Below are 16,620 nucleotides of genomic sequence, written 5' to 3'. Positions count from 1 at the left end.
CTTTTTTTGGTAATGAAGTATTGAGAGAAATTTCGGCAAAAGATTTTTTTCCGGTGAAGTATTTATTTGATTCTGTGTTATAGTTTTTTTGCGATGTAGGATTAACACTTGATGCACTCTGTATACTGTTGGCCACGTCAATTAAATCGTGATTATAGATATTTGAATCGGTATTTTTAATTGCGTCGTTGTTAATGTCGTTATCGGAGTATTGTGCTGTTGTTGGTAGCTCATTAGTAATTTTATCTGCTGTATTGGCTGTGTGTACTATATTGGGCATTGTAGCGTTTGGATTATTGTGAGAGGTTTTGGATGATTGAGTAAGTCTATCTTTCAGACTTACGGTATTAGTGGGCGAATCCCCCATTTTTGGGGTGAATTTTAATCGACCGAAATGGGTACAAAAAAAACTTCAGATACGAAAAAATTCATATTACCTGTAATAACACGTAGATACACTGATTGCTTCGATAGCTATAAATGCGAGAATGCGATACGACAAACGTGTTGTACTGTCGAAGGTGAACACGTAACTGGATCCTAGATTTATATTTTAAAAATACGGGACATTTTTTTTAAATCATATCTATATACTTCAATACCTGTAATTTGCATTTGCATTGGTGTTAATAGAACTGTATACTCTTTTACGTAAGAGAACCCCCCCCCCCCTCTCTAAACTATAGATGCCATAGTCAAATTCTAAAACATTTGACTAAAATTAAAAATCTAACTGATCTCATCACCAAAAATCAATATACAGCCGTCCCAAAGCAAAATACTCGAATACTTCAAAATAAACAGTGATAACTTCGATTTTCATTCACAATCTCTTAACAGCCACCATTCCCTCCGTAGTTCTTGTTGCGAAAAATTAACACGACTGAATCCTGAAAACATAATACAAATAATCGAATCATACTCAACCATTTTGCAAAAATAATGACACAGCAATTCCCGGATTATACACAAATATACCTAAACCTAACCTAACCTACACAGATGCTTCCAAAAGTGAAGTAGTCTTTTCTGCAATCACAAATTGGGAAAACTATTTCTTTAAATTACCGTCGACCTCTAGTATATACACAGCTGAAACTTTTGCTACTTACCAATCACTATTAATCATCTCATATTCAGACAAAACAAGCTGCCACATCATTATCAGTGACTTTTTGAGTGCCCTCACTGCAATATCTAACCTCTACCCAAAAAACAAACTTATCCAACATATTCAGAAATTATTATCTTAAATAAACAATTTCACATGTTTCATGTGAGTCCCCTCATAGATTAGGATCCCCGAAAATGAGAAAACAGACATATATGACAACTTTTTTGGGAAAATCTCTAAAGGTGGCATAAGGTAACACATGATCCTTTGATAACGGCTATTATTGTTTCCAGTTACTTTTATTTAAATTTTAAATTTTAAATAATACATTAATACTAAATTAAGGCATTAACTATATATGTTAGCGTTTATATGTTTGGTCCTCTGCCTCTCTGTCATGCGGCACATTCGCACACATATATAATATAAAGGCTTTAGGGACTAGAGACACCGAGTTTCTCCATGTTGATATTTATACGCCACTCTACGTCCATATATCTTAAATGCTTTGACTACGAATTTTGTTTTTACGATTGTTTAAAATTTTAACTGCAGTAAAATCGGTAAATTTAATGATTTAAATTTCATTAGGTTTTAAGTATAATTTTAGATTATATTATCTTTATAAATTTTAAAGGCAAATTGCAAATATGTAATTTTGCGTGTAAGGTTCTAAAATGAATGTATAAGTTTACAGGATTTAAAATTTCACCACAACATAATCAATGTAATAAATTTAAAAAATGACTTCAAATAAAATATATGAGTGATTAATTGACGTGATAAAAAAAATATTCACTCGTATTTAAACAGTTTTGATAAAAAAAATAATGTCGTGTATTATGTACATAGACCTATTAATAGATATGATTATGTATGCTTATATAATAGCTGGTATATAATACCTACAGACTACCAAACACTGCTTATAGGATCGTTTTTTAAAAGTCATAATGTCAAATAGATTATGTGTTTATATTAATCATCAATGATTATCACTTAGAATCAGAAGTATACGATATTATTACCACGAAGTGAGCTATTCCAATTACAAACCACCCATTTTACTTGACAAATGATTTTTTTTCTTTAATGAACACATGGTGGAATTATTTAAACATAGGAGCAGAGGATTCTAACTAGAGCTTGAATTCAAATTTCTATGCGTTTGATTATTTTTTTTTTTTTCATGACAACATCTGCAATACATAAAATAGTAAATGTAAAGACAATAATTGACAATGACTGATGGTCGATGTCTACTACTTCTTACCTTCAAATCTAAAATCTCGTTAGTCGTTAGTCATGAAAGTAAATAGTAAAAACTCGAATGATATATTATTTATTATATTATATGATTTGTAAATGTTTAACTTAAAAAAATAATAAAATTCCAAAATAACTAAATCCAAAAGTTAGTTTTTACTATTTTTTTCTTGAACTGCTCTGTGTTTACCTTATACAGAATAATAGAATTTTAATGGTTCCATATCTGAATGTTTTTTGTTGTTATTTTTTTAAAATCAAATATTTCCGCAAATATTTGATTACACGCTTATCTGATAATTTTTTTAATTCATACCAAAGCGTTATACTTACTTTTATTATTATTGTTAATTATTATGGTATAATATTTAATATCAAATTATGCAACAAAATATATAAAAGAAAAAAGAAAATTGTAAACAATTGCTATTGCCACCGATGTTAATAAAGACAACAACAAATACTCAACAAAGTTAGTCACTATCCGGCGAAACAATGATTTATGTTGTACAGAAAATTGAAAATATTATAATTACGATTTCGTCGGAAACCGAAACCGCGTTATCGAGTCACGATAAACGATAAATCAAAGGATAAGAACGTGTTCGTGATTTCATTGACCCTATGCATATATTATGCACGTGAACCCCTAATTGTGTTTGTATTAGCTCCTAAAACAATGATTCAACTATAAATAATATGATAAAATTGCATATAATTATAACTACACATACGTATGTATAAGTACCACTGTAACAGTTAGCGAAATAGAATTAATTACTTAACACTATAATATAATTATTATTGCGTATATATAGCTATACATATTAGGTACATCAATCCAGGGCCGTATTTAGGGGGGAGCTACAGGGTACTGTTGCCCCGAGCGGCTGAGTAGAAGAGTGTGGCTAATTGTTTTATAATTTAAATTTGTATTTTGTATAATGATTAATGAGGCGTATTTTTTTTGTTTCCCCTTGGTGTTAAATTCCTAAATACGGCCCTACATCAATCTGTGTGTGAGCTAACTAAACTTATAGTTTATGTGCTCTGATGGTTAGGAATCATTTTAAACGCCGTTTAGCGATATAAGAAAATAAATAAAATTACTCATGGTGATTAAAGTATTACTACGATTATATATCATAAAAATGTTAGCTGTTAAATTTTTTTTTATAACGCATTTAAATATGTCCGTTATGTAGATACTGCATACAATTTTAGTCGCCACAGATCTATTGATGTACCTATAATTTCAGAGCCCAGAGGGTGTTTAATCTTTCTAGTGCAGCACACTATACAATATTGACACATAGTATATAATCATGGCGTAATAATTTATTGAAATATTAAAATATTAAATGCGTGTTAATATTGTGTGGATGTATATAATACTTTAGTAGTATAAAACGTGATGTTTTGATTTAATAATGGACAACAAATATTTATATGTATATAATATTATCCTAGATAAAAGTTTACAATAGTCAGTACCCAGTAGATAGGTACTTTAGAAAATCATCTCAATTAAAATATATGTTCAGACGGTTTTGAAATCAATTATTTGAGTATAGGTAATATACATATTAACTATAATGATTTATGAATAAGTTAAATTCTGTGCTTTCGTATTAGAAAACAATAATAATTTATGTTATGCATCTCTATAAATAGGTACAAATTAATATTTTTAGGGGATCAAATAATGTTTTCTTTTAATATATATATCACCTATATAGTTTATCAAATCGTATTAATCTTACCAAGCTATATTATTATAACAACCATGACTTCAAAAATTAGTTATTGATGTTAGATTTAGATAAAAAGTAAGGTACCAACCTATTATTAATTTTTATTTTTTACTGTGATACACGATCTTAATTATAACTAATTTCAACAAGGAACGCACATTTTCAAGTCAAAAATAATATTAATTGTAAGCTACAACCTAGTCTCCAACTGTATCTATATTATTAGTTATCAATTATTGACATTGGTCATTGAATTTGATATAATATTTGAGACGATATATCTTTTGACCATGTAAAATAATAGCTGGGTACCTATTAATAATATATATACTTTACAGAAAGGAAATTCAAAAAAATAATTATTTAATCCATAATTTGAATAATATTTTATTATAATTTACCATGTGCCCTTTGCCCCTTTAAATGAAAGAGCACAATATTTTAATAATGTTTATGTTTATATTATGAGTTATAATATAAACATAATTGTCATAATTTATGACTTTCGTAGTTTCGTAAATTTATCGTTATTTTAAGGGTTATTACTATATTTGATATTATAGAATATACTATTTATCATTCTATCGCCTATTTTGTTATAATGCATTTACAGTGTTCGATAATTCATTATACAAAGTAAATTCCTATCTAATTAAATTGTATATATTCTTAACAATGAGAAAACAATCAACTATAAATGGAAAGTGATACATACCTAATAATATACTCTTTATTTTATCCTAAACGAATTTCATCGCAGCTATATCGTTCAACTAATTTATGTAATTTACGCATGTATACATGCAACATGCATTATGTATATTATTATAAAATTAGAGTCATATATTAAAATATTATATTGTACAAAATATTGGATTATTTATTATAAATTGATAATGTAGGAACTGTATTATATTATTTTACTTTATAATACATTTATAAATGTACCTATAGTACATATATCACATAATATCATACAAAGGTAATAGTATACCTACGCTCAAACTAATTGTTCTCATAGTATTATCAATTTGTCAGGCTCCAAAATATATCATTTGCCCCGGGCTTCCAAAGTCTTAATCCGGCCCTGGCTGTAGATATGTGATACCCACTTATTATTTATTAATTATTACCAATATGATATATTATACCTACCATATGTGTATAATTATATAGCATAACATAGACTGTTATATTAGTGAAGGAATCTGGTACATGCATGAGCATGACTATACATAATTAATATTGTACAATTGTGTGTTAATATTATAGACATAATTATCGATCTGTCGTATCTGTCATACGATATATTCCAGTCGGCCGCACAGTGACTATCAAATTATGTGAAAATTATCTAAAACGTATGAAATTATGTATTAATAAACTGCACGTTTTACGGATACAATCATATCTATACGTTTTTTTCTGCCACCTAATGTTTTTTACTCTTTCAAAATCATTCAATAGACGACGACGTGTTGACTGTTGGTTATGTTACTTGTTAGCAGCTTTCGTTGCAGTTTTAATCTGTATATTTAAAATCTATGTGTATATTATGCTTTTAATATCCGACTTCCCCAAACCAATATTATATTATTATGATAATATTATAATCAAATATTTTGCCATGAATGGTGACGGTATATATTATATAGTATATTATACTCTATACTACGTGACCGTTGACATAATAATAATTCACCGAATCGTCAAATATAATAATAATGTTATTGTGATAATAAACGTTCATACCTACCGCGCGTCCATAATATTATTATCATATAGAAACAATAATAATAATAATTATTATTATTATTATTATTATTACTATTACAAAGTCACACTGCTGTCAAAATATGAAATAAAAGAAATTCCTGAGGATCATTAGCAACACAATTGTGTACACTCGTCATTAGAATATACTATACAAGTGTCGATTATAAATAGCGTTAATTAGAATCAACAAGTAGCCGTGCGTATATTATTGATTATTAGGTGCAACACGACGTCCACGCCGTATACGATAAGTATAATGCATAAGATTAAAGATACAATAATAGCCAATAGGCAATACCTACCAATAAGTGTCTCACGTGGTGAGAAGGATAACAGTAGCATTTTTGTAGTTTTACCCGCGGCTTATAGAGTTCTCTTCGAGTATTGGAATATTGCGTATAATATAATAATATTATTTGTTATAATAAATATTATTGTGATGTGTACAAAGATTATACCTACCTACATATTTTATCCGTGTGCAGCGACTGTAATTACATTCGACGGGCATAAGGTATGCAACAATATACCCACCAGCAAATCCGCAGAGATATTTAAATATTTTTTCCTTGGTTGATCGAAAGTGCTCGTGTACGTGCGAACAATAATTATTATTATTGCAAGGAATCGTAATAATTATAAAACCATACCTAAGTAGTACGTTACTATATGACTGCGAATATACCTATACCAAATGCAGGAGGTACTGACCTTTAACTGCAGCTATTAAATAATCAGATTTTTTATAACATAATATTTTATAAATATATTAATATAATATGTATATAACAATATTTTATATAATATATTAATATATATTTTAATATATTATACACCTGCACTTAAGACATAATAATAATATATACTTGAATCACGAAACGTACCAATATAATAACCTTGCAATCGTCGGCTGAATCGTTGCGGTGCGTCGACGAAGATTTTTCGATTCAAAATAATTGAGGTTTATATATAAAACTAATATTATATTAGCTTATAGGTACATTATATAATATAGACAATATTGGATATTTGAACGGTTGGCGGTTGAATATTTCCATATCTCATTTTCGCGACTCTGTCAAATACCGTATATACTATAAATGAATAGTACTGTTACATCCAATGGCCATAGACGCCGCGGATAGTTGTTTAATAAAAAAATAAAAAAATAAAATAACAAACCACGTGATTCTTTGTACAATATTATGCTACAATATAAATATTAACGAACCCGACGTGAGTTCAACATTCATCCGCACTGGATGAAACCTGTCGGTGGCACGACGTAGGTCGGTATGGGTTGTATGCTATTATTATATTCCGCAAAAAGAGACGAAGGACACGATTCGAGCGAACAGTACCTTTAGTTGAATAATGTCAAATCGGATTATATACAGGTATAGGAATATTCCGTTACTGTGTAAAACCAGATTTAACGTGATTCAATGCAATCAACAATGGTTAAATATAATAATATTATAGCATACTGATACAATGTATATGTGACTTCAGCGCGAAACTTTGAACGTTTTTTCTACTCTATACCATAACATAACACTATATATTGGCTGATAGATATTTTAAGCGTGAGACCGGTATTAGGCGGATTTGGTGTCAGACCGCAGCCAGATCAACTATATTATGCAGTTATATAAGTACCTATATTAATTCATTACCACGAGACCTGAAAACGATTTGTACAAAACTGTATAATATATTATTTAACCTGTTCCGCGTAGATCCACTGCACAGGGGTGGCCTAACACCACCCCTCCCCCCCGCGCAAGAAATATAAACGTCTACTACTGGATACTACCTATACGACGATTGACTATAATTAAATATTAATATTAAACACGTATTTATAATCAATATAATGTATGTATGTGTATGTATGTGTATGTATGATGTGTTGTAATACAGAAGATCTGTGTTCTAGATCCGTGCCTGCATCCACACCAATAAAATTACCACACGGAAAAAGATACTGTTTATTGTAATATTATAATTTATAATGCGAGTATCTATGAAACGGCATTAAAACACGTCTAACCTACCTACATCAACAGCGTATAGTAAACATCACTAAGCAGACATGACGTGATGTGCGTTCACAACAACGATATAACATATCAGGTGTAGGTAGATATCTACAATGCATGTAAATATAATAACTATTAATTTAATGTAATATATATGAATACTCGCTGAATCTATTTATTTTCGTAATAATTCTTGTACAATCTTATAATCAGCGCATTTTATATCTCGCATACCATCATCACGCTGAAATTGAGTCGAATTTTCGTTTGTTACACAAGTTTTGAAATCATATTGTACCTACGCGTTCCGTATGAATATATTATATACACATGTTTACCTAATAATGTATACAAAAATATATTATATGATATACCTAATATAATTTATGTATAATATTATATACTCACCAGAGTGATTTTCAAGAAGTATAAGTCCCGAGCCAAACGGTGGCCGCGACCAAGGACGTTTAGAAAATATCCGACGGTTCTCATCGAAATCACGTCCGAGTAACCTCCCCTAGGTCGTATCCGATTGCACGCGGATTGATTGTGAAACGCGCGCGCTGGCGGCGGCGACGGCGGTCTGGTTTTCTGCCACGATCGTGGTCGCGACCTCCGATGTCCAAGACCTTCGTGAAATTGAACAGAAAAAACAAACACACGCGTGCGCACACTTGTTACATCTTCTCTGTGCGTGGTTTTTAAATTTTTTTATCGTATTTTTTCGAGTAGGGGTTCCCAGACGACCGGAAAATAGTGGGAGTTTGCTCGGTCCGGTGAGTCGTCAATACCCACTGGCCTACTGCCGTTAACATTATTGTTATTAATCATACTCGCGTTAATGATATGATATGTTCTTTACGCGCCATCCAGCCGACGGTTATTGATACAATATAAAATCAATGATCACCAATAATAACGAATCGTGTAACAGTATTATACATTTTCGATGATATAACCGATCCGCCTTCAATCGAAATAATTTCGGCGGACCGGCTACAGTGTGCCTATCAGCGTCGGTGACCATATTCAAAACGATACTCGTTTATATCATCGTAATTATATCATCATTTTTATTGTATAACGTTTATATATCTCTTTTGCGCCGATGATCTATAAATCTACCGAGTTATATAATATCGATCGTTATCGATCGCCTTTATCGTCGCCACCGTGATATATAATATATCGTCGTAGTATCCTGCGAATCCTGTCTCTATATCGGCGAAGACGAAGTGAAGACGGGCGCGGATACGTCGAACGACCGAAGAAAAAATACAGACAGACAGATTAACGGAGACTTGAACGCACGCGAGTCGTCATCATGAAGAACTTCTTCGGCATGATGGGATTGTCGTACGCGTCTACCAAAGGGGACGCCCGGCGACCCAGCTACAGCGACAGCCGGCGGGCCAGCTACAGTGCCGTGCCAGCGGACAACAGGAGGCGTTCGTCGGCAGCCCGGCGCCAGAGTTATGGAGCTAACAGACGAAAGAGCTTGGACCCGGCTTCGGTTCTGGGCCGGCACCTGTTCGACGGTCGCCTCACCGATCCTCGGACAAGATTTACGTGTAAGTACTAAACATTTTACTTGTTTTTGCTGCAGTAGTTGTCGTGGATGTCATACGACCTATATAGGCGCCGTATCGTGAGGATGCACTTCGCTCAATCAGTTGCGTCATACTAATAGTAAATGACCATATGACCATATAACACCAATATAGCTTTATATAAATCTTTAAAGAACTTGTTTGGATCATTGGTGGAAATATATTATTGCGATATTTTTGCAGCTGTCTGACGACTGAAATCAGAATCTGGAGATTTGGTTGGATTTTTTTGGGGATGCTCGAATTTTTTTAGCTTACATTTATTTGGTCGACAATTAGTAAAAATAAAAAAATTAATTCTCGTATAATAGATTTTTTGGTGGGGGGGGGGGCTGAACCTCTGATCTGAGACTACTTTTTACATAATATTCCATTTTGAACACGTGTTAACAATGGCTTTGGCCCTTGAAATGTTTTCGTTTCCGTAGGCCATCCTGTTCAGACTTCAGAGATCTAAAAAGAAAACAACAATGCTATACGCAAAAATAATATATTTATGTTATTAGTACTTCAATGTGGTCACGAAACTGCATCTTTGCGATACGCCCTGTTGCCTGGCTTGCTTCTTGTTTTGCTTATATTTTGTTGATGCTCAGAAACTTGAAAATTTTACCAAGGTTTGTAACACAGTCTCGATCCATGACGATTATTATCTATATTTATCATGGTGGGGATAAACTCTGCATCTATATTGCCATCATATTGTCTTATTAGTGTCTTAATATAATTATTATAATATATTTTCGTATATCATGATTAGAATTCAATTTCATATCACGTCGTAGTAAAAATAAATCACTTTTTGGTTCTTCAAGATCAATGTGATTATAATATATAATACACAAATACAATAGATACAATATTATTTATAACAATATATTTTCTCAAAAACGACCGTGTTTGATTATTTGTATTTTTTGATAATACCATAAAACGAGTAATAACCACTTACCAACGTTTAACATAATCATTATTTTAATAATGTGTGTCACCGAACATATAGTGTACTAGTGTACTTGTCATGATAAAATGGTTTAAAAAATGGAGATGGTTTACCGGAAGATTTTAAAATATGTGACAGAGCAGGTTTTTTACAAAAAACATCTAATATGGAATAACGCTCAACTGTATTATTATGTGTATAAATATGGTAGGTACAATATGAATTAACATAAACACCAAACACGTATAACATTTTTTTTAGTCCTTGTTTGTAGTTTATGTTTTCACTGTGCATACATACGTGGCGTGGCCTTACATAACAATTAAACTGTTTTTATCAAAAATCCAAATTTAAACAGGTATACCTATAATTTCGATGTTCTAATTAATTTTAAGACTGTGAACGATGTTCCGCAAGATAACACTATGTTTTGTGTTGTATATATATGATATGACACAAGCCACATAATATATAATATATATATATATATATACTATATTATAGTATATACTTATAAATATATTACTCGTACTCGTATAAGCGCGAAATCAGCAATAAAAGAGTATAAGACAAAAATGAGAAAAAATTGTTTCCAAAAATATGATAATAAATTATCTGAAAGTTACCTATACCCGAGACAAAACAAGCCAGCCCATAATGTAAATGCCCCTATTACCAAACTTTAGTAGGTAGCTGGAAAATGTAATATCTATACAATATTGCCATATATAGGTACTTAAAAACCGGTGATAAAAATTTATTAGTGGTGGTTATGGTCAGTATTATTTTCGAGATGCAACCAACATACCTACTAATAACAATTTCTTGATGATGGGAGGGAGGCAGGGGATGCATAATGCTTAAATGCTAAACTTTTTCGTCGTCAACATATACAACAAATAACAATTAATCCCCATTCGTTAAGGTAAAATTTAACAATGTCAATTCTGCCATAAATTATTATTCTTTTGTAAAATAACTGTCCGCCACCGATCCCCTTAATGTCGATTACATTCTTGGAAATTAAAACAAAAAAACATTTTGTTAACCACGTAATACAATCTATAATATCCATATGCCTGCATAGCTTTTTTTATTTACTTTATGTTCGTCAATCGTTACCTGCAGTGGTTTCTACAGAGAATCTAATGTCAAGACAGGCGTACCTAGTTGCTTTCGCGCAAAGCTCCAAGCTCAAAAAAGAGCTGATTTTTACACAAAGAAATATTATTTATTACAAACAAAAAAAAACATTTTGTTACGGAAAATCACAAAACGTAATTTATAACATTCATGTGCCTGCATAGCTTTGATCAATAATATGTGGATATTAAAAATATCGCATAAATTACTATAGGAAAATATTATATTTAGCTTTTAATGAATATATTAATTTTAATTTTATTGCATCATATCTATTACTAATAATAATTATACGTTTTGCATTTATAATATATTGGGCATTGGCGTTAATTACTTTTAGAGTTTTATAAACAGAAAATGTAAATAACATTTTAAATTAAAACAAAATACTGAAAATACTGTGGTTGCCAATGTTTTTTTTCCTTTATAATTAATAATATTTTTATAGGTGAAAATTAAATCCATCTTTTTTGAATTAGGGTAAAACTCATTTAAACACTTGGACGCAAACCTTACACATATCGACATATCAAATCACAAAATTTAAACGATTTCCTAAATTGATAAAATTGTATATCCTAATTTTTTTATCAAGTACATAAAAATAGATAACAACATAAAATATTTGTTTTAGAAAAACGGGTACATTCATAGATTGTATGTGTAATCTAGATTCAAAATATATATGTTATATAGGTATGTTTAATTAAATAAAATTCAAAAGTCAAATAGTATTATTTTTTTTAAGTTCCAACGCACGTTAGTAATTTTGTTCGTGTTTGTTATAAATTATTTTGTCGACAATCGTGATAGTACGAATTATTCGGTGGATCTTATAATATTATTTTAATGTAATAATATGTAAACATAGTATTACCAAGCGATAGTCAATAAAAAACTATAGGTAATGAAATTAATATAAAAAGCGTATACATAAAAATAGTCGATGGTTGAAGATTTTAAATTTAATTCGATGCATATTATATTATACCTTTTTATTTTTATTACCAAAAAAAATCTAGGACCTGGTGGGAACCGTTTAACACAGTACTGCCACCCTACATATTATTTTATTATACTTTTAATAACTACAGCAATCAATGTTAAAATCATGAATTTCTTTAAAAATGATTTAAAATATATGATTAATCAAAGACCATAGGTACAATTGTTCATAATATTATATTGTGGCATGGTAAATTCTGATCGTTGGTCGCAAACTCGAAATACTAATGAGCCACTAAGCTTAGAGGTAGCCAGGTAAGGAAGTCCATAGGTAGGCTTTAGCTCACAAGTTGCAAGCTAGTCAAATTTTTGATTTTTAATTTTTCTCTTTAATCAATAATCTAAATTCTAATCATATACATCTTATATTCATATAGGTAAGCAATATTATTTTTAAAAACATATGTCAAAAATATTTAATTCGTCGATGCTTATAATGTTTAAGTTAAAAATAACCACACTACGTACCTAGTTTTTTTATTGTTATACAATGCATTTGAATCGATAAAAGTGAAAACTATAAGTAGGTCGATGCTCGTTTGATACAGAGTTGAGATCAAAATGTCTAACACAATTTCGCCTTACGATCATATTTCTCTTGTTGTTGTTATCGAAGTAAAAAAAACAACCAGCGATAACACTATACACAAATAACAGACGCACACTCGTGCACGTGTTGTTCATTGATCCCGATATGGTATATGGCTACATTATTATTTTTAATAATATAGTATTGTATAAAAAAATGGTTATTTAAGTGATAATGGATATCTTAGGCTTCTATCATCAATATTATTTAAAATTTGAAATAAAATATCTCATGTACTGTCTTCGCCTAACTAACACTTAAAATAATATATCAAATTTTACATTCTGAATAACCTATTTAACTCTATTATAATTTTATGATTAATATTGGAGGTGATTGACATTCATTATTAAATTTAGTCGTAAGAATGTTATCCAGTTGATTTTTTTTTTAAATTTAAATTTTAAAAGCAAGTTATGATAATACCATTACCTAATATTTTATAGTTTGGGACTTAAAAATACTCATAACTTGCATTATAATTAAAATCTAAAAAACAATTTATCGGGTTCATTAAATAATATTCTTACTTTTAAGTTCGATGATAGGTCAATACGCTCATAGATCAAATATATTACCTGAGTTAATTAGATTTATTCAGAACGTATACAATTTGTTATGTCATGTGTTTTTTAAAACAGAGACACAGAGGGTGTAGCGTCCTGGAACCGTTCGCCGAATTGTTCCTACTCTATTTGCATCGCGGCATTAATATACAATAATAAATTATGATATATTTCTCTCACAGTAAATCAGATGAAATCGTTTCGAATAAAAGAGTAGCCTTATGGCAACTGCCTACAATTTAATATATTATTTTACTACATCATTTGATGTTGTCATATTATAACTAACTTATCGTAGTCAGCTATCACACACTTCGATCTTAACGATTAGGTCACCGGCATTCTGGACCGCATTGCGTACCTCTCACGTCTATTATAGGGTCGCGGTTTATAGACGTCCCGCGCGCATAATAATTGTACTATTATTTATATATATATAATCTATCACGAGATACAACCACATCGAACCGGAAACGACGAGACCATAACCATAAGATAGGCATAATATTATTATTATTATTACCGTGCCACGTACCTATGTATGTTATGTTCACGCGGGTAAATTATAACGCACAGAAAAATTGTAAAATGTCGATATGGTATAATTATTATGAGAGGTATATAAACAATTTGTGTCGGGAAGTAGTTATCAAACGATGTATATCCAAGACCGGAACATCGGGCAAGGATAGCTTGTCCCGTAGATACATTCAAGGCAGGCGACCGTATTTGTATAGGTAATATATAATATATGCGTCGGCCGAACAACGGGGGGAAACAGTGTGATTAATATCACTCCAACTGTTTATTATAATGATATGCAACATAATATTATAAAATATTAGAACGTTTTATATTATGAAGGTACTTAACTACCAATAACAGTCGCTAATATTTTAATTTTTTGTCTTAGAAAAATGAATAACCACTTTCCTTCAATATAGGTATTTATTATAATGTAATACTCGACCAATCGATAACGTAGTATATCATTAATTATGTTTAAAATATATACAGTTTGATTTTTTTTTTTACAGTAATCGCTCATCTCCTCGTAAAGTAAATAACCGATTTTAAAAATAATTTTTTTTTAATACTTAAAATTCATTACAAAACAAATTTTTTTCTATAGTTATAATTTTAGATTTTTAATAGAGTTATAAATGTATTGATTTAGCAATTATGAGATTTTATTTTGTGTCTGTATAATATACAGAGGTATATATATATATATATATTATATTGTATACAATATATAAGCACGAAAAGTAGTAGAAAAAAACTTCGACATTTAACTTTCAGATTAGTATCTGATAATTGAAAATCCCAAGTATTTTTCAAAATAATCTGTAAAAATAAAAAATTTTCCTATTTAACGTTTCGATGAGTGAAAAGAAGAGGGTAGAATACCAATAATATGCGGGGAACACAAAAGCCACTCCACTCCGCTTATCTACATTTAAATAATATTATGACTAGAATGCTAGTTTGAAAATTCTATTTTTATCTTACACTAAAAATAATTCCTCACAAAAAAATAATTCTAAAAATGTTATTCTGTATGATAAACTTTTAAGTAATAAACTATTTTAAGTATAATTGAGGTAAAAAAATATAGTTTTAAAAACGTTGAGATAATGAATATTAATACTGTTAAAATATACCCATAGTACCTATGCAAAGTTTTTGATACTTTTAAGTATATTATTTCTATACATATATTATATAACAGGTACACCAATACTACTGCGCAGTCCTTGCCGTCTAAAATGTTATTGCTCATTATAAATACAGTAGCAAGTTAATGCATAATACATCACAGAATATTAAATATCTTAAAATATTCAACTACCTATAAGTATATAATATATTAGGTATAGGTACCATATTATTATAATTGGTCTACAGCTATATTTCCTCAATGGATATAATTATTAATTCGTACATAGGTGAATTACTGAATAGTAAAAATAATTATCAGACAGATAAAATTCCCGTCGCATAATCAGTGTGACCTAATTTTTTTCTCGTGATTATTATGATAAAATATTATACATAGGTTAGGTTATTAAAATTAGGTATTAACATGTTTCCAATCGACCGATGTTTAAATAGGTACATATTATCATTGAGTATATAATATATTATATACATTATACTTAATGCTATAATGCTATAATGTAGAAACGGTGTAATAGGACGTACTATAATATTATTCACGTATATAATTTATAATATAAGAACCCACTGCCCAATATATCTACAATCTACCTTTATATGGGAGCAACCTGTAATTATTACAGTGGAATTTTCAATCTCGATAGATTTTACTTTTTTATAACATATTTTGGTTGATTGTCCGTTGTTTATGAGAAACCGAAAGGTTTTGCAGGCGCTACACATGACATCCAATTTAATATCTTTAATGATTTGTTTATAACTTGTAAACGACAAAATGTTAATTCGACGAAAACAACTTAATAACCAATATAATATTAACTATAGTAGATAATGTTGTAAAAAATACATAGATATATTACTTTTACTAAGATGTAAACTGTAAAATACCAACGAACACTCTCGTTGTAGAAGAAAACAATAGTATGACTAATTTATTTTAAATGGACACCATATTAATGATATTATATTATTACGGAATTATATACGCGTAGGTACTATTTGTATTTCAAGTTTATTACGATCAATTTTAAGTGTTCTTACTTCATTTTCATCCAAAAAGAACTTGAATCTTACACATGCGATTCAATTGACTTTTTAAAGCGGGCCGATCTATTATTATTTTTTTTTTTAT

The 16,620-nt window shown here is 29.9% G+C and overlaps 2 protein-coding genes across 2 annotated transcripts in view; one reads left to right on the top strand and one right to left on the bottom strand.

Annotated features, from left to right (window-relative positions):
- LOC149060592 (uncharacterized) overlaps positions 1-8,733 on the bottom strand; it is a 50,513-nt gene extending 41,780 nt beyond the window's left edge. Inside the window, exon 1 of the mRNA XM_089218204.1 lies at positions 8,361-8,733. The gene's annotated coding sequence lies outside the window, so the exon portion shown is untranslated. The remainder of the gene's footprint in view (positions 1-8,360) is intronic.
- A 41-nt stretch (positions 8,734-8,774) lies between these two features.
- Positions 8,775-16,620, top strand: part of LOC107173201 (scavenger receptor class B member 1-like) — an 88,971-nt gene continuing 81,125 nt past the window's right edge. Inside the window, exon 1 of the mRNA XM_015523635.2 lies at positions 8,775-9,523. Coding sequence (XP_015379121.1) covers positions 9,277-9,523 — 247 coding nt within the window. The 5' untranslated portion in view covers positions 8,775-9,276. The remainder of the gene's footprint in view (positions 9,524-16,620) is intronic.

This window comes from Diuraphis noxia, unplaced genomic scaffold (genome assembly GCF_037042655.1).
Source record: "Diuraphis noxia isolate RWA-SAM2 unplaced genomic scaffold, SU_Dnox_SAM2 contig0001, whole genome shotgun sequence".
Classification (NCBI taxonomy): domain Eukaryota; kingdom Metazoa; phylum Arthropoda; class Insecta; order Hemiptera; family Aphididae; genus Diuraphis; species Diuraphis noxia.
This window is presented reverse-complemented; position numbering and strand designations above follow the sequence as displayed.